Here is a 27397-nt window from a genome sequence, read left to right on the forward strand (position 1 = left end):
ACCTATGGACCAAAAATAGCAAATTTGTGTCATAGAAGATATAAGATAACTAAGCTCATCAATAATTTTGAAAAAAATGGTAAAGGGAGTTGACACAACAATTAATTTCCATATAATTGAGCCAATTATTTTAATAATTTTGGGAAAATAATTGAATTTGATTTGTGGGTACCCATATTTGTTCCTACCCTTTTTATAACATTGAACCAACTTTTTGGTGATAGATAATCTTAAGGGATACCCCCAATTAATTGGTGCCATTAAGCCAGTAACGTATGTATCATAACGATTGCTGCACAACAACTCCCCCTCACGTGACTTGAGTGTGAGAGTCACGTGGGCGGTGTGATAAACCGCATGACAGCCGTTGATATAGTTGACTTAGAAAGGGATTCTCGAGATGTGTGATGAAGGGGCTAATGGGTTTCAGCCACGTCAGGAGGTTACCCCTCCTTCTCATGGAGCGCAGCAGGAGAACACTCGCAGCAATTCTGATGTCTGTGGCCAATCAAGAGTTGCCACCTAGGACAACGAGCATATGTGGAGGAGATGATTCAGTGTATTTCCAGCACATAGAAAGTGGACCATTTTGTGGCTGTGATGGGCTTTTTCAATTTGCATCATACCACTGAGGAAACCAAGGGTGCGGATCAATATTGGGATCCACGTGTATGGACAAAATAAAAGGTTTTAAATGGAAATAGTACCGATAAATATGGTATCATTCTGTCCAGATACAAGTACTCTGTCCGTCTGTCCCAATCTAGTATTCACAGTGGTCATTTTCTGGAAAATTTTCAAGTTCTTTTCTCTTCATTCTCCGCCGGTGCTGCCTGAGAACTCTACCGGCGGTGACTCGGGATGATCTCCGTCGGAGGTTCGTTCTCTGAAGTCTCTCAATTTCTGTGGTTTGGACTTCATTGAAATAAAATTCAATTTGATCAGTCACTTTCTAGCTCTCTGTCTCTTCTAGAGCACGTTTTCTTCTATCTAGACCCTTCAATGCATGCTGTAGATTATAGAAGCTCGGCTTGAATCGGTCTGTTTATAGATTTCACATGCTAGGTTTTGTTGTTGTTGTTGTTTGCAGTTTGGTTGAAAAGGTTTAAATTTTTTTGTTTTGCTTGGTTTAATGTTGATTTTCGTCAGAGGCTTGAGCAGGAGCAACGGTGTCGTTTAGGTTGCACAGGCGTCGTGAGTGTCGGAGTTGGTGACTGGATTGAACGGAGACGAGTTCGGCTGTGAGTGAGCTGACTCACTGAGTTAAAGGCGCGAAAATGGTAGGATTTGAACTTGGTTGAGGCTTTTCTTTACATGGCGTTGAGAGTTTGGATTTTAATGATTTATTGGCGTTTGAAATTGGAGGTTTTGGCTTGAGCAATTACGGTGTTGTATATTAGGAAGTTTGTGTTTATATGATTTCGTGCTCATTATAGCGATGATGTTTATTTGGTGTTATTATATTTTGAAGAACTAGAGGTTTGTTATCTGAATTATTGGATATTCTGTCTCCATCTGTATCTGCTGAAAAGAATATCTTTATCCAGATATCCAAAAGGTGGTGATCCTTGTCCATATTTTTGGTACTACAATAAGTTCAATGCCTTGTGTTGCGTAATGCACCTATGCATTATAAGCTACAGAGGCCACATGTTGGTTGCGTCTAGTTTTTTTTTTCTTTTTTCTTTTTGAGTCATTGCTGATATGCCTATATATATATATATATATATATATATATATATATATATATATTTATTAATTTTTTGGATAGATAAAAAGAAATGTATTCAACGAAAAGAGAAAGCACCAAAAAACAGTACCCTCATAGTATACAGGGAGTATACAGAAGCAACCCAAAGGCACGAAACCCCTACTTAGAGCCTAGCCAATCCAAAAAACTAACAAGAGAAGAAGGGCTCAAAACTATAGACACCCTAACCCAAGACCAAAGATTACATACAAAAGAAATACCTATATGTTTATTGATGTATATCCTGATTACATAGAATTTCATAGGTCGATGTGAGGGTTATGTTATCATGTGGCTGTGCTTGATTGGGTCTAGGAATAAAATGTTAATGCTGTTAGAGGCTGGTAGGTAATTTGGATGAAGAAATAGTAGGGAAACCTGAAGAGAGGGTGCCCCATTTTCTGGGAATCATATTCTTTCAATAAAGAAAAGAAGGCACACTTATATGAGCATTTTATGCCCATTTAAATCTTCTTTTGTTATTAAATAAGGAAATGGATTAGGACAGTTTCTCAATAGTTATTAAAGATTTAAATCTATTGCAATGTGCTATAAAGGAAATGTATGATTTTCCTACCCAAAAAAAAAAAAAAAAAAGAGAGAGAGAAGGAAACATATGATTTATTGAATTAAGGGAAGAGAATCAACCAAACAGTTGTACTCTTCCTGAAGGTTGAACATGCTTTTTGGAGGAGCACAATAGAAGGATTTTTGACATGGAGTATTCCATGATCCAGAAGCTAAAGCCTAAAGGAGTTTCTGGTCAAGTCCTAATTCCTCTGGCTGCAACCTTTGTGACTGCTCAGAGCCTCATTTCTGCGGAGTTAATTGATGGATTCTGCTGTGCTGGTTAGTTTCATGCTCACGGTGTTCTATTTGCCCTTTTTTGTTGTGCTTCCTTTGCTTTTTCCATTTCTTGTGCGTCTTTTCCTTTTCCCTTTGTTGAGTTTTCTTTTACCATTTTTAGGGTTTCCTCTGTATACTCCATGTGTTCTTTTCTCAGATATCTCTACATTAAATTAAATTCTATAAATTCAATCTTCCATATTCATGAGACTTGTGTTTTCTGTGTCAAATCTTGTTACACTACAATCAAAGCTGCTAATTGTCAACATTCCACCTTGACACTTGTTGGAATAATGTTTGCTCTAATTGCAAAGTGTAAATACAACTTTTTTTCTCCACCTCATTCAACTTGCTTGATTCAATAATATATGCACATTTATTTTGGATTCAATGAGGCACTCTCCATGTGATAGGTCCTTGCAAAAAAACAATTGCTTTCACTCATAACTAAAATCCTTGTGACATTCTATTATTTCTCTCAAGTGGTTGAACTTGACTTGTGGGTGGGTGGGTGAGGGGAATTAAGGCTCCATTACCACTTCTTGCATTGGTGCAGCTGAATCAACATGGCAAATAAATGTGCAGGTAAACACATACAAGAGGGAAGATAATGATGAACATCAAGATCTAAGTGGTTCAACAGGACCTTAGTTATCTTGCATGTATGGGATGGGTCAATCTATTATAATCATTGAGAAATTAGAAAGGATAGAGAATATGGATGTGAAAACCTAACATGAGAAACAAATTGGGGTAATCTTATCCTGAAATGAGGTCACATCCCTACCTATTCCAGGCGTTTCCTCATCTCTTTACCAAGTATGAACTTTTCTTGGAAATCAAAAGCCTTTGCATTGCTAGTGGTTCATTAGAAAATGAATACCAAAAATTGAGCTTCAACTTAGAAAGCTATACAAAGCCATTAGTCTTGACACATTGGAAGTTTAAGAATCAACTGTTCATCCATTGTTTTGTATTAGTCCTTTTTGGCAGGTTTTTAGCAGGTGATCCTGAAAGAGATTCCAAAACATGTTGGTGATTTCATTTTAGGGATTCAACAAGGGTGATAAGAGCAAAGTCCTTTGGCATTGCACATTGCTAGCCACATTTAACTTATTTGGATAGAGAGGAATGCCAGGATTTTCAACAATTCCCAAAGACCTTTGATTGGGTAGCAAGATAAGATTTTTTTAAACATAGGTTGAACATCCAAATGGTTTGTTGAGGAAAAATATTTAGAGTGGCATTCACCTCAATGGGTTTAATAAAGTTGAATTTTGAAGGGTTTCTTTGAGTAACCCATGATAGTTAGGAATTGGAGATGTGACTAAAGATCATTATACTATATTTTTGGAAGCTTTTTCCAAACATGTAGGAGAAGGAAGCTGATATCTTGGCTTTGTTGGAGGTTTTGGAAGATGCAACTAGCTAGGACTTTGAGTCTCTCCAACCTCCTTGAGAAGGAGATTTAACGATTGTCATTTTGTGGTTATCTAAAAAGAGAGAGGTTCATTGAAATATGGTACGTGGATTTTCCAGATTATTAATACCAAGAGTGATGTGGATTGGTCTTTATCTTTGGCTCAACAAATTCTATTGCAAATCACTTAGCCAAGCAAAGACTCAATCAACTGGTGTCTTTTCGTGGAGAAATTTTTCTCGTCCAAGTTGTGGAGAGCTTCTGCATATTTTGCCTTATTTGTAATCTGTACAAATTGTTTTGATTTCTCATTATAGTTTATCTTATTGTTTTTCTATTTTCATAAGATTTTGGGAGGTTTGGAAGGATTTCTTGTCTTTAAATGTACTTTTCAATTTACTTCAACTAAGTTTGTTCTTTCTAATAAAAAAATGATTTGTTTTTTTCCTTCTTTGGGTCTCTATGACCAAGGAATTTGCAAAGATTCTTTTAGCTTGATCACTTTAGAGTGGGCCCTTTTTGCTTGAGGTTAGGGTTAAATTTGATTGATCTTTTTTCTTTTTTTTTTCCATTTTGATGAATGTGTCACCATTTTTTTAAAGCCTTTTTTGTATTCTTTAATATTTTTTTATCTTATATTAAAAGGAGAAGATGTGCTCAAAGCACATGTGAGAACATCAAAAGCTAATGCAATGAATTAGAAAGAACAAAGAAAACTAGTTAAGTGTAAAGTGTGTCGAAGATTTAGAGAAGTTAAAAGTAGATGAACCTTGTGACTAATAAATGAACAGTAAGAGGGTACCAAACTACAATTTGATTCTATTGAACATCTCAATTTATTTTTAAAATATATGACACATATTTCTTGCGAATGGACTATCACTTCAAAAGGAGAGAAGTTACATAGAATTCATCAAGGGGATAATGTGCTAAGCAAAAGTGTTGGAGATTTGTTAAAGTTAGCTGAATGAATGATGAAATGTCTATATTGTAAATTGACTAGGTTGCTTACAGGATTGAAATTATTTGGGATGCTCCAAACGTACATATGACCTTGGCCAATCTTTCGAGAAAGAAATAAAATGAAGTAACAAATGGTTCATGGCTTTGAAGGATTCAATAGGAATGTCTAGTTTCTTGAAACCAAGTGATATGCTATTAACTTCTTAGTAAGTATTATTACTCACACAAAAATATCTTCTTTAATGGAGTATTTGAAGTCTACGTAATTTTTTTTAAAGAAGAACCATTATTCTTCCTAATAAGAGACAATAAGATGGGGATTGCCCTTTGGAGACAATGTGGGAGAAAATGTTAACTATGCATCAACTTATGAGATGGTTAGAATTTGGTTAATTGGTGTTTCCCATACAAGCAAAAGAAGAAGATGCTTGACCATGTTTTAATTTATTGCTCTTGAATCTCTAGCTTATGATTTTGGTGTTCTCTCTTTTGGGGTGTCTTGGGTATTTCCTCAATTAGTAGAGATATTTTGCTAATTTGGAACAATAATTTCAAGAGAAATAATTTCAAGATGGTTTGAAAACTGACTCAATTATTTTTATATTAGATAGTTTGGAAAAGAAGAAATAAAAAAACTTTTGGAGGCTTAAAGGAGTAGCATTAGTATAAAGGATGGATTCTTAATTCTTTTTATATGCGGTCTGAAGGTTCTTTATGGGATACCAACATCTTGTTTTAGATTTTGTTAATAACTTGGGATCATTTTAAATTTGTTGTTTTCATGTTCTTTCTTCTTATTGTTAACCTTTGTGTGCATTGTATACCCTTTATGTACAAGGATTGTGCTCCATTTTTGTTCGAGGCATATCTATTTTACCTATTTAATCATGAATCCTTCAATATATATATTACAATTCCATTGAATTGAGTATGATTGTATGTGTGATATAACATTTACTACACCAAGAATAGCAATGAACCTTGTTATTGCAATTGCTTAGGATACCCTTTTTTGGCTTGTAGGATTTACTTCTTAGTTCAAGATGCCTTTTACTAACTAGAATAAAAGAATTACTAGATTTGTTTTGCCTAAAATAAGAATAGGCTAGAGTTATGAACTTATAATCTATAACCTGATAATTGAGTCGATTTTGTGATTTTAAGTTCATTCTATAATGAATCAAACAGGAATAGTTGTATACATTCACATTATGAAAAGGAGTCCCTTGAGGTATCTAAATAGATATTATGTTTACGTATAAATCCCTACATTGTTACATTCTATTTAGGATTAGGAATAGGCATGACCGGACTTTCTTTATATATATATATATATATATATATATATATAGATATATATTGTCTCTATGTTCTTTCTCCTCATTGTTGGCCTTTGCGTGCCTTGTATACCCTCTGTGTATATGAAATGTGCCCCATTTTTGCTACCCATTCATCCATAAATCCATCAATATATATATATGTGTGTGTGTGTGTGTGTGAGTGTGAGTGTGTGTAGGTATGCATGCATGCTTGTCTTTAACAAAAAATGCTAGACCAAATGATGCACTTAACTAAGTATTTTGTCTAAGGTTTTGGTAAACGATCATAAACTTATTTATATGATGTTCAGTTATGTTGTTTTTAGGTAAGTGTATCCAACACATGGCTTATTGGAAAGCATTTATTTAGTTTAAAAGATTTCAACCCTGTTTTTCTAATATGGTGAGATACTTATAAAATTTAACTTTGTTATATTGTGGATCAAGTATTGACATGGAATTGGGATTTACATCTGACAATTTCATCTACTTTCATTTGCATTGAATTGAATGCTCCCTTCGGCCAACTTGAGTCTCTCCACCAAATTGCTTCATTGAACAAAAGTTTAGGTATTAGACACTGAAGGCAATATAATCACTAGACATTGCCCTTTTAGGTTTTCATTTATCAAGGTCATGTGGCACCCATTGAAAGAATTTAATGAGATGATTTGGTGCCAGCATTCTTTTGTTATGAAGTTTGGACTTAATATGGTTAACCAACAACCCATTCATTGTAAAGAAACACCCAAATAATGAAAAATTATTGCATACTTTAGGCGATAATTGATAGATATATAACAGGTGTTGTTATTTTAAACTACAAATGTTTTAAGCCCAACAAAAATTCTGATATCCACTTGTTGCATTTGGGTGTTGTCAGATTGATGTGTTAACTGAAATCCAACAATGCAATAAGAGAATAAACACACTGACAAGAGAAGACCATGTATATCATCCAGCCCACCTTTATTCATTTTTATAGGCTATAAATAATAATGATGTAAATAAAAGCGCTGATAAAAAAGAGACAAACTCAGTACACAGGAAGTACATGTGTGAAACAAAAAGAAACAGCCTACAGCCATACCCTAATCCAGTACATAGAGCACAGCCATTTTGGACCTTGCAAATGTCATCCCAGGGTCTCTACCAAAATTTTTTTCAGTGATTCTTTTTCTGAAATTTATGTGGAGTTGGGCTATGATGCTCAAAGAACATAGATAGATGTATTTGTTGGTCAGAAGCAACTCAGCTTGGAATTCAAGGGGTTTTATTAAATCTAAGTTCCAATAGGCATTCAGGTGCACATCTTCATCTTTTTGGAAATTAATATATTTCTTGGGGTGGAATGGCACAAATTGTATTGTTTATCTTCCTTTTCTATATATCTCTGGGTGAATCTGTGAAATGCTTATTAGCTTTTCACAGATATGCATGGTGTTTTGTGTCTTTTTACTGTCTATAGTATGCTTTCTTCTTGTGCTGATATACATTACACCTATCTATATTTATTTATTTATTAATATAGTAGGTTTCCTTTATCTTTTTATGGAGATGTTAATCATTTCGAGGACAGATTTTGGCATGAAAAGATTGTCTTTTTCTGTTCTAAAGATACTCTTCTGAGTAACTGTTTTTATGGACAGGCTTTCCACAAGAATAGCATTTGGGCAAGAAATGCTGGGTGTCTAACTGATGGAGAGAAAGTTTATGATGATTCCTCCGGAAATGAACAGAAGCGTGGTCAACAATGGCTTATGGATGCAACAGAGCCAGAACTGTTCTGCAACAAGAAGCAAGCAGTAGAAGCTGTTAACAGCTGGAATATTTCAGGAATTTCAAATATGAATGATTCTCCATGTGGAAACATTTCAAGTTTTGCATCTGTTTCAGGGCCATTCTTGGACCGCCTATTTGGAACTGACCTTAAAATAATTCATCCTCTTAGCAGGAACATTCCATCTGCTAGTACTGGGAATATGGATATGGGAAGAAAGGGATTTGAGTTTCCATTCAGAAGTGATTCCTCGTTTGGTTTATCTATGTCTCATGCTATAGCAGATCCATCTTTCAACTACAGTGGAATCAGAAAAGTTAAAGTGAATGAAGTGAGGGACTCTGACAATGGCATGCCTGTAGGAATGGGGCACTTCTATAATAGGGGAGGTTACAATATGATTTCAGCTGGCTCAGCCTATAATAAGAGTGATTACAGCAACATTTCACTGGGCCCAGTTTATAATAATGGTAATCAGAATACTATTTCAATGGGTGCTTACTTTAATAAGGCAACTTCCAATTTTGGCTCAAGAAGTCATACCTTCAACCAGGAAACTGGCAATTCCATATCAATGGGTCATACCTATCACAAAGTGGATAGGAGTGTGTTGTCCATGGGTCATTTCTATGACAATGGGAATGGAAATTTTTTATCAAAGGTTCAGCAGCATGGAAAGGAAGATGGCAGTATCATGTCAATGAGTCCTGCTTATAACAAGGGGCACGAGAAATTTATTTCAATGGGCCCTTCCTACAGTGAAGCAAATGGTAATTTCGGTACAATGGGTATGGTCTATAGTAAGCACAATGATGATATCATGTCCATGGGTCCAACCAATGATAGGGTGGAGACCGGTAATGTGTCATTGTGTCTCACGACTCTCACCTATGACAACGAAGATTCTAGCATTTTATCTATGGGCCACAACTACAATAAGGGCCAGAACAATACTGTCTCATTTGGAGGCTTTCATGAAGAACCTGAGACAAATTCTTCTGGCAGGATCATTGGCAGCTATGATTTGTTGATGAGTCGGTCATCAGCACAAGCTCCAGAAGCAGTTTGCCAGAAAGATGCTCAAGCTTCAGAAATACTTTGTCAGCAAGATGCACGAGCCTCAGGAGTACTCGGCCAGAAAGATACTCAAGCTTCAGAAATACTTGGCCAGAAAGATGCTCAAACTTCACAAGTACTTACCCAGAAAGATGCTCAATTGTCAGAAATACCTGGCCAGCAAGAAGTACAAACTTCAGAACAAGTACTTAGCCAAAAATATTTGGCTCAATCGAATGCTGATCCAGCTGCTAGTTGCACACCAAAAGCTACTTCTAAAACCGATACTGTCTCAAAAAATAAACAGATAAATACTAAAAAGGATCCCTCAAGCCACTTTCCTTTGAATGTTAAAAGCTTGTTATCAACTGGTATGTTTGATGGGGTTCCTGTGAAGTATGTTTCATGGACACGGGAGGTAAGTCCTCCAATTTATAATTTTCCATGGTAAATTTGAATGGCCATAGAGGCTGTTCCACTGATGAATTTTCCATATACTGATGTGTGGTTATATCCATTACAGAAGAGTGTTCGAGGAGTTATAAAAGGGAGTGGGTATTTGTGCAGCTGTAAGGACTGCAATAGCTCTAATGCAAGTAACTGATATTTTTTAGCCTCTTGTTGGGCTAGGAACTTTCAGTCTTGAGTTCAATGGCCTAATTGATCCATTATTATCTAAGTCCTAACTGGCCAATTGAATTTTCTATGCAGTGTCTTAATGCTTATGAGTTTGAGCGCCATGCTAATTGCAAGACCAAACACCCAAACAATCATATTTACTTCGAGAATGGGAAAACCATTTATGCAGTGGTCCAAGAGCTGAAAAACACTCCTCAAGACAAGCTTTTTGAAGTGATTCAAAATGTAACTGGATGTCCTATTAATCAGAAGAATTTTCAAACTTGGAAAGGTGATGCAGAATTTTTATTTGATTTATAGCGAATTGAATAAAATTGATATTCTCATCTTTCTAGCTAAGTGGGTCAATATATTCTAGAGGTGGTAGTACATGTAATGGATGTGCACTTATAAATTGTCTCTAAATAACTTGAGAGTGTGGAAGATGTTATGTGTTTCTATTGCTTATAAGTTAACTATTTTGACCTTGTAAAACTTGGCATGGAAATGTGAAGAATTATTTTGAATTTTCTCACACATTTTTTTTTTGCCTCTTCTCAGCATCATATCAGGCGGCAACAGTTGAACTTCAGCGTATCTATGGAAAGGATGGAGCCACAGGACCAATCTTGAAATAAGGACTCTGCCTCTTCCAAAGTCATAAGGTAGGTTAACACCAGACCTATGCACAGCATACATTTTTATAAAAAATCATAGTGGATTTGGATTTTTAGATTGGGACCTGTACATAAATTATAGACCCAGTTTTGGAACTTTAAATTGGGCTTGGGTCTAGCTCCACAATAAATTTGGAACTTTACAATGGACTTACTTCTGTGATCCTTATCGTTGTTTTAGCTTTTGAACATTTGCATTAGGATCTTAATTTCTTCTGGTTTTTTGGACTCAAAAAGTAGCGTTTCACTACATTTTCTCCAGGAATTTAGAATTTGAATCAATGGATATGCAATATCTTTTGTGTGAATGGATTATGATACCATTTGGCTAATGCTGTGGTGCTTAAGTGAGCTTATCCTGGGATAGACTGAGCATCAGATAGGCCTTGTTCTGGGTTTGAGCCCAAAGCTTTGAGCATCTTATTTATTTGGCTTAGGTTAATTCTAGTTATAGCTGGCTTTGAAGACCATATTTCAGTTCATTTCAGGGATGGTATTGCTTATGTGTATAACAGTGATGGAACATGCAGGTTTGAACTGAATTGGAATACAAGCTGGGCCTAAGCTTCCCCAGTTCATTGTTTGCAAGGATTTCTTATTAGTCATGACCTCGATGTGCTTGTGTTCTAAGTTCAATTTCCAGTGCTGCTCGGTCATTCCAAGCCCTGGCAACCAAAGTCTAGGAATTCATCTGCCTCTTGTACTACAGAGATATTTGAACTTGTCCTTCAATTTCAGTCATGAATGAAGTAGTTTGAACCATCATTTTAAATGCTGTGGATTGCCTCTCAGGTCCTCAAAATATCAATTGAACTGGAACAGGTCTGTATAAGGTCATTTTATGAGCTCTCCCTTTTCAATGCTATGCTGACGAAGTGTAGGTTGGGGCCCATATGGGAGTTCCATGACCAAAAACTCAGGAGCCACAGATGTCCTGCCTTCTTCCTTTGATTTGCTCTTATTTGGTCCTTTTTTTGGTATACATACAACACAACTCATCAGAGGATGCCTTCTTGATATTCTTACTATTTGAGTTTTGGGTAGGGCCTGTAACAAAGACTGCGTTCATCTGTAGAATAGATTCACTGTTATTGGACTGGGTTTCTGAGATTGTAGAGGAGGATATCCTTGCTTTGGATTAGTAGAGCACCAAGTTTGTTTCCATTACCATAGGTTTGAATTTTGCTGCCTTTTTCAAATAGCTTACTGGCTGTCCAGGTTTGGACAGGAAGAGGGAAAAACTGCTGATGAAATGAAGCCCTAGTGGAAATCATTTTAAGGCTAGCTACTACCATATTTCATAGTTCATAGGGCCTCAGAATCTCTTCTAGAGCTATTTTTAGGACCCAATTATGTATTCTTTCGTTAATCCATTTTGCAGTTCTGTTCTTGTGGAATCCACAGATGGTGCTCACCATTTATTCAAAACATGCTCTGTTTACCTACTGATCTGGACCATATTGATGGATGTTAGTACACTTCTAGAATGGTCCATATTCCCAGCATACCAAAGGTCTTCATTTGAAGGGTCCCAACTTTGACCTATCTTTGCCCTACAAATCAACGCTCTTAACTCAGCCTTGTTATGATAAATACTTTTTGCTTATATTGCAACTTAGGGTTCTTCAATAGATTTTATGATAAACATTATGAACTTGGGTTTCAGGTTAATTTCATGGAACATGTTACATACAGAAAACTCAAAATCTCAATCACTTCAACTCTGTTCTTTCAATTCCTTCAAACACATTCCTCGACTGTCACTTTGGTAACAGAATCACCATTTAAGGTCTCTGCATTCCCATTCATTCTAGCCATTTGTTGATCAATTGGCACCAGCCGGACTCCCTCTGGTTGATCCTTGCTCTTACCCCATAAAATTAGATATAGGCCGATGATAATGACTACTGCTCCAAGAACCCTTCAAAAAACAACCGAATGGAACCCACAGTGTTCCCATCAATATTGTGAATGATCATAATTAGAGATTGAAATCGACATCAACACTTACATTCCCAAGTAGAGTGCCTCAGCAAAAATGAAGGAGCTCAGAATGGCAACAATAATCATGCTCAGAGGATTAAAAGACGACACAAAAACCGGTCCCTTTTCTCCCATTATCACTCCTTGAATGTAATAAGCAATGGCTGAACACACTATCCCCTGCATCCAAACATCATATCTGATCATAAATGCAGTAGTTTAAGCCATTGAGTCACAGCATTTGAATTATTGGAAGAAATCTTCCCAGAAGTAAATGTTACAGTCAGTTCTAATTGCCAAAAGAGTCTTCACAACCCACTTCATATTAACAAAATATTCAAAATTTTGAATCCCTTTACCTAAATGCTCTTTCAGCAAATGATATTTTTGCGCTAGTTTTTCTTTTCTAGGAAACTCTATCTGGAAGAACTGATGGAAAAACCTAATGTTATGAAAGTGACTTACACCATAGAGAACAGCACATAGTGTAGGACCCTTGGGTATAACCCAGATTGAGGCATTGCCGTGTTCAATAATAAGGGTGACCATGGCACCTTCAAGAGCCCCCATCAGACATATCAAAGTGGTGAGGGAGAGCTGAGCTGGATATGACTTCACCGTACGTGCCTATAAGAGTAGTCAACTTAACTTATTCAGATGATCTGCACAACACTCAAAACTTTCCTCTAATGTTTCAGTAACATGTTACAGAAACTTACTTGTAGATTCAGGAAACATGCCCAGCATACACAGCCTGCTGTGATCATGAGGGCACCTTTAATGGGATGTTGTTGCTGACTAGTAGAAGATTGATGATAGTGTCTTCCTTTAGTCCATGGCAGGTCTGGTGCAGGCCCTTTAACCAGTGTCATAAGCATAGCTCCCCCCACTGTTACCAATGTCCCCACCACCTTTGCCTGGCTATGCAGTCTTCTCAGATTCACCTTCTCTAGCCTGCAAAATCCCTCACAAATGTAAATGACCTCCAAATGCATGCCCTACGAATCACAGAACTATTCAGTTGGTGAACTGTTCTCTGATAATAATACTAGTGATTGGAGAGTTACCTGAGGACCAAAGCTACTAGAAATGTGAATGCAGGAATAATATTGCTCATAGCAGTGGTAAAAGTTGCAGTTGTGTTCTTCATCCCCACATAATACAGGTTCTGATCAATCACAGGCCTGTAGGGAGATCAAATAGACATAATTAAGATCAACCCTTTAGTGAGAAATAAGAGTAAAGTCTAGATTTAGAAGAAAGAGATAATTACTCTAGTAACCCCATCAGCATTATCTTTGCAAAGATGGAGACAGTCATCCTTGGCCACCTTTTCCTGCCAGATATCCATTACTGGGGTCAATTTCTTCTCCATATATATAAGAGAGGGAGAGGGAGAGGGAGAGGGAGAGGGTGAGAAAACCTTTCTAAGACAATAGCAAAAGGAGCAATGACAGCAGCTGCAATGACATGGCGGTAGACGACGAAAGTGTAGTGGTTCATCCCTGCGTTTAGTGCATACTTTGCAATTATACTTAACCCTGCATAGCCAAACTGCAACAAAACCACCGCCAAAATTGGCATTGCCTGCATAATCTGCACCCTCAACGAGTAATCCTCCTCGCCCATACTACTGTTTATTGCTTTATGAGCTAGCTAGCTGGTATATGAAAAAGAAGCCATTCATTACCAGCTTATATACTGTCATTTCCTCTATAAAACCAAACTCAGCACGGCTGCGCTTATTCCAAATCAATGGACTCCACTAAGTGAATCCTGCACTCACCTCTACATGTAATGTGTGTATACTGTGTGACACTACCAGATACCACCATTGCTGACTAAGGAGGAGAGTCATTGTGCCAAGAAAAACATTTCCCAGAAGTGGAGGCTTGGTGGGGTTTGGTTAAATGGAATGATATCAATCGGTTGGAAAAGGGTTTTGCAGAAAATGAGCAGAAAATGAGGTTTAGTTCTGGGATAGGACCCATTCATTTGTTTATTAGGTTGCCTTTCGTGAAGGTATTCCCATGAAGTGTATTCCACGAATGTCTGTTTTCACTTTCCCAGAATAATCAGTTATGACGGCTTTCTTCTGTGGATTGACATCTATCTTCCACGGTTACGTTAACACCATACGCACAAACCCTAAGTAGTATGCCATTACTTAAAATGTTGCTATGTTCTTTGACATAGCTAATCACTTTACGGTTGAATGTTCCTACTTCTGACTTAAAATTAGTCATTCATGTGAAGATTACGGGAAGCAGCATGAAATTATAGAAAGTTTGATGCACAAAATAATCCATGGCTAAGGATCACTTTTGTCTTTATTTAAAGCCATTACATGTGTGAAAAATACCATGATGCTTGAAAAAGTATTGTTTGGAGGTTTTGATTTCTGTCATTGGATTTGAATATACAATAGGAAATGTAAGGATATACCATCTGCGTTTTGTTTCAGCTTGCTTACATCATTCATATTTTGGTCATATTATTATTATTATTATTATTTTTAATATTCTAGTCAATTATCATAAACTTATGATAATTTTTTGAACATGGATTCTTCCTAGTGTCCATGTTCAAAAGATGTGACCAAGGATCAGGCTTTAGTAAAGAAGTAAATGATAAAAATTATAGAAGTATGTTGGAGTGTATTTTGTTGATAGCAGTGAAATGAGTATGCATGATGTGGATGAAATTAGTGGATCAACATTAAAGCAGGGAGGAATTGGTCCATGGTAACGACTTATTAATGCTGTCCATCTCATCCTTCACAACCTCATGCATATAGTGCCTCCCATGATACTATGGCTCTTCAATGCCCATTGTTATAAGAGAAAAAGGAGAAATCCATGATGTTGTGGCTCTGTTGAGTCCAACAACAAAAATGGTTTTTTTTTTATATATATAAATTCCAAATGGATGCCACAAATTTAGGCATTTCCTAACCACCTATGCTGACATTTGGATAAATTCATATCTGCATGATGTTGCTAAGCCAACTTGTGCAGGTGGTTAAGGTTATGTTTGACGCCTAAAAACAATCGAAGAAAAGGAAAAAAAAAAAAAAACTGCTAAAGAAAATGACTGTCATATTTGGTTGTATTACAAAAAAATATATGGAGAGGAGATAAATAAATTAAATGATTCTGAAATAATGTATAAAAATAATTTATTAATTTTAAATCCATTTTTTTATTTTTCCTTCATTTTTTTCCACAAAAGATTGGCCGACCAAGAGTAGTTACGTGCCTCACATAACATCGCTCTGCTGTTACTGTTACTGTTACTGTTAGTTCAGCTCTGCTGTTACTGTTAGTTCAAAAGCAGTGGCTCGAACTTAATCATGGTATTATATTCAAGGATAATGGTATACAAAGTAAACTTTAGCTTCTGATACATGCACCATCTTCGATCGCATTTCCATATAAACCACAGGCGCCGACTAGTAGTTCATGTGTCAAACCCCATCTTCACTAAAGTTTCAGACTAATTGCATCATCACCTTATCTTTAAATTTCAAAATAAAAGAAGCTGTTTTTGGCCCCTATTTATAGCTTTAGACAAGTATAACAGCTCTTTGTCTTCATTAAAGCTGAGTGTTATGAACAGCGACAAGAAATATCTTCTTTTGGATGGTTCATTGCTGTACTAAACACTGAAAAGGTAAAAAGGAAATTTGCAATCTTTCTATGGAAGGAAGCGCATGATCTTCATCATGACATGGGAATTAAAATTCGGAAGCTCATAAAAACTAAAATCAGAAAATGGTTAACAAATGGTTGATAAATTAACTGGTAGATAGGGTTGTTAGAGGAGCTCTAGAATTAGAAGTTCTATGAACTAAAAAGTTAGTTTCATTAAATTGTACAAATCAAAGTAAATTTCTCCATATATCAAATCATCGCCTAGAACGTGATCGAGATGCCAAACAGAACATACTGCCATTTGAGGTCCAATATTTCCACCACTATTCTGAGTCTGCTTCATACTCCATTTCATGAAATAGAATTGCAATTGTTCTTTGAACTTTAAGTAGCCATACCTTTGTATCACTCCCCAATTTGAACCTCATCAAGGGGCAAAAGGTTTGCAGAATGAAGGCCAAGGTCTACAAATAAACAGAAAGGATGATGGTATTACAGCGAAAATGTTTCACAGACAAATAATTGTAAGAAGGATTAATTCACAGTTGTCGTGACAAATCCTTTTATGTGTAGTGCTTGAAAGATGGAATATATCTGAAGTCGCGCTCTTCAACTCATGTGTGAACATGAATGTCATCATGCATTAGCAGACAGGGAAAAAAATTAGAGAACAAAACAAGCGATATCAAAATCAAGAGAATTTTATAGCCAAGGTTCAGACTGTGCACCACATGGCGATACTCCATGTGTGATTATTCCCTTTTGAGATTGGTTTTTCTTGGTTTCTGGTGGGCATCAGAAAGGATAATTGATTGGTTCGGGCTGCAAGGCTTTCTGCACAAGTTCAGTCTGTTCTTTGGTATGCAACGAGCTGAAGCCAGTGGCTGTGGCAGCAGATGGAGCCCGGCCAACGTACTTGACATCCTCCACAGTACCTCTGTCCACCTCTTTCATTGCAGTACAAAGGCGGGGTAAAATGTAGTTGTATGCACCCATATTCATGGGTTCCTCTTGGCACCATACAATCTCCGCATCTGAAAGAATTGCAACAAAGGTGAAATGAGAGATGTAGTCAATAGGAATGAAATTCCAAATAAATGCATACATAATTGAATCTCACAGGGATTACTCCAAAGTCAAAATTATACAGAAACTAGGGTAAAGCACTGCTTATGTTTGTAAGATTTTGCAATTCAACGGTTTTTTTGTAGGCACTGGAAGGGATGAGTGAACATCTCCATCAGCAATAGTTGTTTCATATGTTTTTGGAAATTGGTGAAGGTCAGGGATCTAGCCTAGCATCATCCTGAACATACCCTTTTCTTAAACATCACTGGACAGTTGTGGTCTCTAAAACAGATGACCTTTAAATGACCCAAATAAGATGCAACTAGGTCAGTAGACACAGACACAGGTCTCAATGTCTGAAACTGATGCAGGAGAATGCCATAGGGTGAAAAGGTGAAATGTGTTAATATACAAGGGAACTTGCATTCTCCCAGCTAAAAGTCCCCTCTTCAATTCATGGAAAAAAGTAAAGATAGAGCTTATTAGAGAGATTAACAATAACTCCTGCTTCAGTTGCAAGTTCAGAATACATACTTGGATATCGCTTCAGCTCTCGCTGAGCGAGGTCATATGGGAATGGACAAAGCTGTTCAACCCTACAAATGGCAACGTCATTAGCCTTGACTTTCTTTCTCTGTTCATCCAGCTCATAATAAACCTGTCGAGAAAAACAGAATGTCAAGCACATTTATGGCCAATGGAACCTATCATAACCTGATATATACAATTAATATACTTTAAGTTCTCCACAACACACAACATACAAAATCAAGTCAATGCCTTGATTTTTTTGGGTGGATGTTTCTAGTGGATAAATAGGGAAAATGTATAAGCTTCAAGGTTTACTGCATAGAGCCCATCTGAAAGTGGGGAAAACCTCTGATTGAGGTAGTAAAAGAAGACAAAAGATAGCAATGGCAAAGGTGCTTATACCTTTCCAGAGCAAAGAATCAAGCGTCTGATACCCTCCTCCAGACTTGAGTGGTCATTCTGGTCCTTTATGAGGCGCTTGAATCTTGTCCCTTGTTTGTCAAAACCTGGGTGGCCTTGGACATCATCAAATTCAGATAGATTTGATTTGCAGTCTTTATGACGTAGCAAGTTCTTTGGAGACATCACAATGAGGGGCTTGCGGAATTCCCTGTGTATCTGAGAAATGAAACAAAAAACATAAGAGACCAAATTAACTTGTCCAGAAACTCGAAAGAAATGAATAACCAAATTAGTTGCACTTACCTGTCGCCGAAGAACGTGGAAATAATTAGCAGGAGTTGTGACGTTCACAATCTGCCAATTGCATTCCTGGATCTGCTTCCTAAGAGTTGGATCCATCTCAGGTATAACATATGGATTGTCATCACTCATCTGCAGTCAGATTTTACAGATACATCAGTTTGGAGTCAAGGTTAAACCTACTGCCAGACCAGGAGGCATGCAGACAAATCCCAGCATTCTGAGGAAATTCAGGAAAGCAGAATGATTTTGAAGGAAGAACTAGACGGATTAGAGAAGAGTGAAAGTTAAAACATGATTTATTCCATGCTTGGACTGCATTCTACAATTGTCCAATTATCTGCATAGGATTGACATTCCAAAAGGATTTTCCTCTTTTAGCTAATTATATGTGAAGTTGTCCTTTCAATCATTGTGCTCAACCCTTGACAGAGCAAAGGATATGTGGAAATCAAAACACACACACACGAGAATAAGAAAGTTGAAAGGCCATGCATGTCCTGTACCTGAAGGAAACGCTCTAAGCGTGCACTTGAATGTTCGGGGCCTTGGCCATCATAACCATGAGGAAGCAGCACAACAAGCCCAGTCTGACGCAGCCACTTTGATTCCCCACTGCTCAAGAACTGATCAAATATCACCTGAGCCCCATTGGCAAAATCACCAAATTGAGCTTCCCACATTACCAAAGCATTTGGATTTTCCATTGAGTAACCCAATTCAAATCCAAGGACACCAAACTCTGAGAGCGAGCTGTACACAAGAGAAAACATATTGCATCTCATTAGAACCAAGTTAAAGAAAAAAGCACCAGTTTAACAAGAAAAATGTTCTTGATAGGCAGTTCGACAGAAAATATGTATTTTAGCAGATGTCATACCAACAGTTGCGGTCTAGCAATCAACAAGTAATGGGAAATAAAATACCTCACCACAACATGCTTTAGATTCTAGATATAAGAGCCCTAAGTCCTACTCTCGACTTAAGCAAATGTAAAAGCATCTAAAGGTTACATTCTAAATATAATGCCTTCAAAATAGTGTAGAGAAGAAGTGTAACAAACTTGGAGAAATTGTTCTTTATGGAAGGAAAAAATGTGTACAAACACCACCTATGCATGATAGGGAGTTGGGTTTATGACAATCTTGTGAGGGGATTTAGGTTGACACCACCCTCGTGAGGGGATTTAGGTCAACACTACCCTTGCGATAGAGGTCAAGTTGAAGCCATCCTATGATGGGGTTCAGGTTGATGTGTTCTTGTGAACAAGATGTGGTTGACATCATCACTGCAATAGATCAATGTACCCTTGTGAGGAGTTCTGGTCAATGCAATACATGTGATGAGGGTCAAGTTTACAAGAGTACGAATGTAAAGTGTAAGAGTCTGTTTAGGTGTTTGATTCTTCGTATCTCAAACTTTAGGATACAAGGACTCATTGAAAAAGGATCTAGAATATACTTAAACATGGGGTATAAAAGGTAATTTAAAAAAAAATAAAAATTCAATGAGAAGTCAATTAGAAGAGAAAGAGCAAAAATACATATCCTTGAAAAAAAACGAAAACTTCCTTTCTCTCTTTTACCCTTGCTTTGTTTGAAAAGGGGAGAAAACAAAATAGTCCTAAGCAAAATTGGAGTATCCCACAAGGATCTCATACCGCACCCTTGTTATCATTATAAGGGATCACCTTCATGAACTAAAGAGAGTGACTTTCCTAAGGTGACTTTCCCCTCCTTCATGTGTGTTGAGAGGAGTAGTATCTTGCTTTTTGAGTGTGCTCCCACTTGGAGACGATACAAAAACACCCCCTAACATTCATCATAGGAGGATATTGACCAAGGGGGGAAGCATCCATACCAAGCGTGACTTCCGAACTAACAGTGAGCACATTAGTACAAAACGTGCATGGGGCAATGCAAGAAACACCAAGTTTCATGAATGAAGAACTATAATCTATAAGTAATGATATATTATTGCTAGACCAATGTGTCACATTAGAATTTAGAACGCATGGGATGAACACATAGATCCATGCAAAGTGCAGAAAATTAGACAACAAATAATAATAACAATCTCCTCTAAATTCTAATCGGAATATGATATATTTGTAAACCCAAACTCTAAGAGTCTTAGGAATAATAATAAATGAATTATAAAATACCTTGGAGAACTGTTTTTTGGCACCTGTTTATATATTTTATAACATTATCTTTGTCTATCAAAATACTAGTAAATGAATTATAATCATAGGATTTGTTTGGGATAGTTTTTAACTTTTGCCTTTTAACCAATAGAAGCAAAAGTATAATTGTTGTGCATATTTTCAAAAATTTTATTAAATATTAAATGTGGTTTTCACACCATGTTCAAGCAAAAGTCTTCTTCCTTTTCTAAAATATAGATAAATCACATTAAGAAGTGATTTATAATCATAGGATTTGTTTGGGATAGTTTTTAACTTTTGCCTTTTAACCAATAGAAGCAAAAGTATAATTGTTGTGCATATTTTCAAAAATTTTATTAAATATTAAATGTGGTTTTTACACCATGTTCAAGCAAAAGTCTTCTTCCTTTCCCAAAATATAGATAAATCACATTAAGAAGTGAGAAACCCCTGTTTGGGAGTTTTATATAAGCATTCTTAAAAGCTAAAAGTTGCGCTTAAGCTTTAAACACTGCTTTTAAGAAGCTTTTTCGAATAAGGATATAATTTCAATTTGTTTAATTAGCCACAAATAACATGAAAATAAATTAGGAAACCTAAACAGATAGACACCTAATAGGAAACCCAAAAAAAATCTTTAAAAAAATTTGTTCAAAGAAAAAATAATTTTCATGCACCAAGGCTACATCATTGTGTCATAGAATTCACCCTTCGATCTAATATCAAGTACAATACTTCTCGAAATGTGCAAGATATTGTGCATCCAGCAATTTTCACAACTAACATAACAAGCACACTTGCTAGAAGTAAAAGCAAGTTCTCTAAAAAGAAAATGCACATAACAAAATCATATATAGTGTGCAAGATTAATGAGGTGACAAGCTAGATATTGGACAAAAAAGCTCAGAATTGCAATGCAATTTACCTGTTGCTGACAGTAAACATCTCTTCATTCTGATTCATGATAACATGGTCCAAAGGACAGTACCTCTCCCCAGTCTCCTGATCATGAATTACAGAATGCCGATGACTAAATGTGCCTCTTTCGACATCCTGACCACTTAAACGAACATGGTTCCCTTCTACCAGCAAAGTTGCAAAAGCAAGTGCTTCCCCAACCGCCCAATCAATACCTTCCCCTGTTTCAATCATTTGTGCACGCAGATCAAAAATCTTTTTTACCGCTCTATGAGCCTTGAAATTCTCTGGAAGAGTTGTGATTGCTTTGCCAACATTCTTCAAGATTTCTGGTCTGACCCTGTAAAACAGCATGGAAACGAATTTTCAGCAAAAAAGCCAAAAAGGTTGGGACATCAAAGAACATGCAAGCAAAAATTGGCAATGAATCCAGCATACCCAGTATTTCGGACACGTGATATCTGTTCTGGTGACTTGAATCCAGCCCAGTAAGCTGAAAGCCAATCTCTCCTATTTGGAACATAGTCTTTGCTGGCTAAGAATTCTTCATTGAGGATTGTGTTGACCTTATTCTGTACCCTATCAATATCTTCTTGTGTTGCCTGCCCAAGTTCTAGAAGCTTTTTTTGGTATATCTCAAGAGCTGAGGGGTGATTCCGGATGACCTGTTAGCCGCCATTCCAAATAAATGAGAAACATCTTAAAAGCATCTGCCCAATGCATGCTACAAATAAAGCACTAGGACAGACTGTAAGCAGAATAATAACAGAAACATCACCAAAAATATATTAGAAGAAATGTTAAAAAACATGAGATCTTGTGATTCAAACTTCACAAGAATGATGAACCCTAGAGAACTGGAGAACATAAAGGGCTAACCTTGTACATTTTGGGTTGTGTGAAAGATGGCTCATCAATTTCATTGTGCCCAAATCTACGATAACACACTACATCAACCACAACATCTGAATGGAACGTTTGGCGCCACTCTGCAGCAAGCTCACACACATGAACAACTGCCTCCATATCATCACCATTGACATGGAAAATGGGGGCATTCAAGGCTTTGGCAACATCAGTACAATACTGTGAAGATCTCCCTGACCTTGGATCAGTTGTGAAGGCCACCTGATTGTTCACTACAATGTGTATGGTTCCACCAGTAGTGTAGTTAGGAAGAGCACTAAGATGTAAAGTCTCATAGACAACACCTTGTCCTGCAAAACTACCATCCCCATGGATCAAAACACCAATATTCTTTGTCCTATCCAAATCGTTAGAGTAATACTGTTTAGCCCTAGTTTTTCCAACCACAACTGGATCTACAGCTTCCAAGTGACTTGGATTTGCAACCAAAGACAAATGAATTCTCCTCCCACCTCTAGTTGGTCGATCGTAAGATGTTCCCAAGTGATACTTGACATCACCAGTTCCTGTGTAGAGCCCAACGTCATCCACAGGCTTTGTGCCACCACTAAACTCACTAAAAATTTGACGCAGTGGCTTTCGAACAACATTACCCAAAACATTCAATCTTCCTCTATGAGACATTCCAATAACTATACTCTCAACACCAAGATCTGCAGCTCTGTCAAACATTTCCTTCATGCCAGGAATCAGAGTCTCCCCACCTTCAAGCCCAAACCTCTTTGCTGCAGTCCACTTAGTGGCCAAGAAATTCTCAAACTGTGTACTCCATATAAGCCTATCAAGAATAACCTCACGCCGCTGCTGATTGTATTGCCTTGGAGTTGGAGTTTCAATCTTGTCTCTCAACCAGTTACACTTATCACGATCTGCAATATGCATGTACTCGTAACCAATGCTACCACAGTAAGCCTGCTCAAGGCGGGTTAGTATGGCTCTAAGGGTCTGTACTGGGCGGTTCTCAGACAAGAACCCAGCCATCCTCCAGACACCAAGAAAGAATTCCCTATCAAGATCAGCTTCTGTGAAACCATAAAGAGCAGGGTCTAAATCATCAGGGATTTCACGTTCTTCCAGTCCCAATGGGTCCAACTTGGCTTTCATATGGCCATTCACCTGGTAAGCTCTCACAAGTAACAACAAACGCATACTTTCTTGAATTGTTTGCCCAGATATGCCTGGCGATGTAGCTGCTTGGCCCACAAAATTTCTGAAGAAGTTGTCCCATGATTCATCAACACTATTTGGGTCAGCTTCCCAAGCTCTTTGTAGCTCCTCTAGGTAGACACTGCTTGTGCCATCTAAGAAGCTATCAGTTAGCCTAGAGAGGGGCACAGGGCGTGGGACAGGAGCAGCTTGAGCCTTTGACTTAAGGACAGTACTGTGAAAGTATCGGTTCTGTGATGGAAGGACCCGTGTTCTTGTTGCATATGATCCACCTTGACACAATGTTCTCCTAATGGCATGCTTTGCCACGGAGCCTACACCAGAACCAACCCTAAACCACACCATAGCTTCCAACCCAAAATTTTAATGATTAATGATTATGCAGAAAATTTTATCCAAGTATAGATTTGCCAACAATTTGTACCTCCTCAGCCAATATCAAACCTTAATCACAAACATTTGCATATTCTTGCACCTCTATTCAACCCTGTCCAACCAAATCAAGCAGCAAAAGAAAACAAAAATTAAAAAAAAAAAAAAGTCATAATGTATTGCTGAACAAAGCTCAATTGAACAGAATAGGAGAGAACACTTCCGATTATTTCTTTTTCTGGAAGGACAACAAAGATAATGATCAATTATAAGAAATAGAACAAAAAAAGAACTAAAAATTTAAAAGCACACACAGACACATGTCTCTATGTAAATGTGTGTGTGATAGGTAAATTTGTGTACATGTGATATATGCCTTGGTTAAGAGCAGTTTGGCAATGCTTTTTAAAACAGTTCTCAATTGTTTTCAAGAAGAAAAAAAAATCTATTTGGGAATTTAAATATGAAAAACAATTTTTGCAACTTATTCTCCATGAAGCTATTATGCATGTATCTATAATGCAAAAATTCTTAAAGCATTTTTAATTGTTTCTCAGAACATTCAACAAAAAACATCTTTAAACACTTCAATTTTAGTCTAAAAAACAAACATTTTTAGAACAAATTCTTAAAAAACTATAACAAACTTACTAAACATGTTTCTTAAGTTAGAAACTGGTTTCAAGAACAGAACCCAAACAGGCCATAAGATCAATGGACTGGAAATTAATGGATTTAAAATCTGCCATTCAAATCAAATAGCTGCACTAAAGGATATGAAAGGATTTAAAAAATAATCTGACCCTAGTTATTAACCATAAAGCTAGTTATACAATTCAAATGGATTTGTGTCGCCCACCTCAAAAATCAAATGGATTTAAATTAAAATTAACAAACAGGAGATTTCAGATTTTCACACCCATTTTCTCAAACAGCTTGTATGCATCTAAAAACTGCAATAATCAGACAACCACCTAAGCTCAAAATTGAAAAACCCCGAAGGTTCAAAAGTTTAATCTGTAAAAGGAAAGAACATATTAAACAAAAATCAACAAAATGTTCAATATACATTCCAAAAACCAAAAACACTGAGAAATTTTTATGTACTAGCCATGAAATCATCTAGGTTTAGAGCTTGAATCCGAAAATTTTCGTTCTCCGACACCTGAAAAACAGAAATTCCACACCAACACGACACCCTTGCTTGGTTGAGGTCCCGGTCTTCCCACCCCCCGGAGTCCATATTATCATAAGTCATAGCATACGAAAACATTCACTTTCTTTTCTTTTCTAAACCAAACAGCAGATCACCAAACAGAAATCAAATAAAAAACGAAGAAAATCAAATCGAGAAATGAAACAAAAACGAATCTGAAATCTGGAAAAAAACACTAAGAACCAGAAACCAAAGCTTCAAATTCAACTACTTCCAGAATTTAGAGAACAAGAAAACACAATACAACGCGTTCGCTTCCCTAAAAAAAAAAAAAATCTTAAAGAACGCCGATCACATCCAAAGCTCTCATTTCCTTTACTGTGTTTTCTCGGAAGCCAAATAGAGAAAAGTCGCGAGAAAATTTACCTCAAGGCGTGAATGATTCACGCAAACCCTAAAGCCGACATCCCAAATTCGCTGCAAAATGCGACGATGGAGCTCTCTTCTGCAGTTGATGCTTTTTATTTTTAATTTTTTTTCTCGCTTTTGCCCTTTTTCTTCATATATTCTGGAAACTAAAATTATTTTTTTATTATTATTATTATTATTTTTTCAACTGTAAAAGATTGGACCTTTACCCAGAGCCCGCAGGCCCAAGAACCGGCCCATTCTATTTTTTCCAATAACTTTTGACACTCGTTTTCTTTGAAAAGTAAAAATCCAAAAAAAAAAGTATTGAATTAATTAGTTAAAAGGATGAAATAATCCTCCTATTTGTAAATTTAATGTCTTCTATGTTTTTACTTAAAGAATAATTTATTTTTGACATAAATACCCTTAACTATTTCAAGTATTTACATATAGATTTTAAAAAAATGATTATTTTTAGAAGAAAAAATTAAGGACATTTTTATCAAAATATTATAAGAAAAAATGATAAAAGTTTAGATTTCTAAAATTGGTTTCCACCAATCATTTGAATCAAATGACTCAAAAATCTTCTAACGATTTTCAAGAATTACACTTTGAAAACATTTCCTATTTTTTTGTTTTTAATAATAATAATAATTTCTATATAAAATATAATAATTTTTGTATATTATGCACTTACCTTATATCTTTAAAAAATGCTTTTAAAATATTTAAAAATTAACATAATAAAAAATTTGCTATAATATTTTTTCTATATAAAATATGCACTTACCTTGTATCTTTAAAAATTATTTTTAAAATTTAAGATAGCATTTTTTTTTTAATATTTTAACTTTTTAAAATGATTTTTAAAATAAAATAATAATAATTTCTCTATAAAATATAATAATTTTTTTATATGTTATACACTTACCTTGTATCTTTAAAATTATTTTTAAATTTAAAATATTAAAAAATTTTAATATTTAAACTTTTTAAAAGTCATTGAAAATAGTTTTACATGTATCGGTCACCCATCTTTCTAAAACACTTACATGAAAAGATGAACTATAGATATCTAGGTTTACTCATACAAATAACCAACACCAAAAAAATGGAAGATTTAAGATTTATTTTTAAAAATAGTTTTTATTTTTTAGAACAAAATTCAAAAAAACATGTTTTACAATAAATAAACACTTTTTTTTATCTTTAAAAATAAAAAATGATATAAAAAAATACAACAAAAGTGTTTAATAATATTTAAAATTTTCAAATATATATTTGTTTTACAAAGTATTAGTGAAAAGCTTTGAAAGATGATTCTCAAAAAGTTGATATCAAATTGTATTTTAAAAACATTTTCAGATAAGATAGGGAGAGAAGAGGAAGAGAGTGTGGTAGAACAAATTCCATGGAAAAGAAATTTCAGCAAAATTTTGTTTGCCAAAAGTTTGAGATATCAATTAGCTTACCCAATTTCTTTAAGATTATCTTTTTTATTGTGGTAAAATTTGAGAAAAATGTAAGAAAAAGAAAATAGAACAAAAAAACAGATAAAATATATATATATATATATATACTTTTTATTTTATAAACATTAAAGACGTACAAATGTACATATATTTCTAGTTAATTTTAATTATTTTTTATTTGTTTTTATACTTTTTATTATGAAATTAAATATATATATATATATATATATATATATATATATAATATTTTTCTTAATATTTTCTGATAGATTTGAAGAGCCAAGGATTGATTCGGTATTAACCTGAGAGCACCCATTCCCAATTGCATATAAAGTGCTAGAATAGACATTCACCAGGAATAAATCGGAAAGAAAGGAATAAGTTAAAAAGAAGTGTTAAATAATAGAGCTTTACTATTAGTATCAAATTATCAATCAC

General features: G+C 35.8%; 3 protein-coding genes across 12 annotated transcripts; 1 reads left to right on the top strand and 2 right to left on the bottom strand.

The window, feature by feature from the left end:
- Window positions 1-724: 724 nt before the first annotated feature.
- LOC100249637 (uncharacterized) lies at window positions 725-11201 on the top strand. Of its 10 annotated transcripts, none has more exons than XM_059742201.1 (7): window positions 727-877; window positions 1091-1280; window positions 7948-9552; window positions 9658-9726; window positions 9846-10044; window positions 10314-10417; window positions 10945-11201. In XM_059742201.1, the coding sequence occupies exons 2-6, from the start codon at window positions 1278-1280 to the stop codon at window positions 10388-10390; spliced, it is 1953 nt and encodes a 650-aa protein (XP_059598184.1). In that variant the 5' UTR covers window positions 727-877; window positions 1091-1277; the 3' UTR covers window positions 10391-10417; window positions 10945-11201. The 10 variants fall into 10 exon arrangements, with proteins under 10 accessions (XP_059598186.1, XP_059598184.1, XP_059598181.1 ...); XM_059742198.1 differs by having other exon boundaries at window positions 728-877; window positions 1150-1280; window positions 10960-11201; XM_059742202.1 differs by having other exon boundaries at window positions 728-877; window positions 1162-1280; window positions 10960-11201.
- An 811-nt stretch (window positions 11202-12012) lies between these two features.
- Window positions 12013-14338, bottom strand: LOC100247871 (WAT1-related protein At2g39510). Its single transcript, XM_002284055.4, has 7 exons — window positions 13836-14338; window positions 13686-13748; window positions 13480-13596; window positions 13132-13366; window positions 12878-13039; window positions 12441-12592; window positions 12013-12350 (listed from the first exon to the last, which is right to left on the bottom strand). The coding sequence occupies exons 1-7, from the start codon at window positions 14039-14041 to the stop codon at window positions 12170-12172; spliced, it is 1116 nt and encodes a 371-aa protein (XP_002284091.1). The 5' UTR covers window positions 14042-14338; the 3' UTR covers window positions 12013-12169.
- Window positions 14339-16530: 2192 nt separating this feature from the next.
- On the bottom strand, window positions 16531-25676 carry LOC100254754 (uncharacterized). The gene is made up of 9 exons (XM_010660302.3): window positions 25500-25676; window positions 22331-24032; window positions 21890-22116; window positions 21459-21791; window positions 18873-19119; window positions 18370-18498; window positions 18067-18282; window positions 17668-17791; window positions 16531-17099 (listed from the first exon to the last, which is right to left on the bottom strand). Exons 2-9 carry the CDS (start codon window positions 23888-23890, stop codon window positions 16861-16863), a joined length of 3075 nt encoding a protein of 1024 aa, XP_010658604.1. The 5' UTR covers window positions 23891-24032; window positions 25500-25676; the 3' UTR covers window positions 16531-16860.
- Window positions 25677-27397: the final 1721 nt, after the last annotated feature.

This window comes from Vitis vinifera, chromosome 13, assembly GCF_030704535.1.
Source record: "Vitis vinifera cultivar Pinot Noir 40024 chromosome 13, ASM3070453v1".
In the NCBI taxonomy this organism is placed as follows: Eukaryota; Viridiplantae; Streptophyta; class Magnoliopsida; order Vitales; family Vitaceae; genus Vitis; species Vitis vinifera.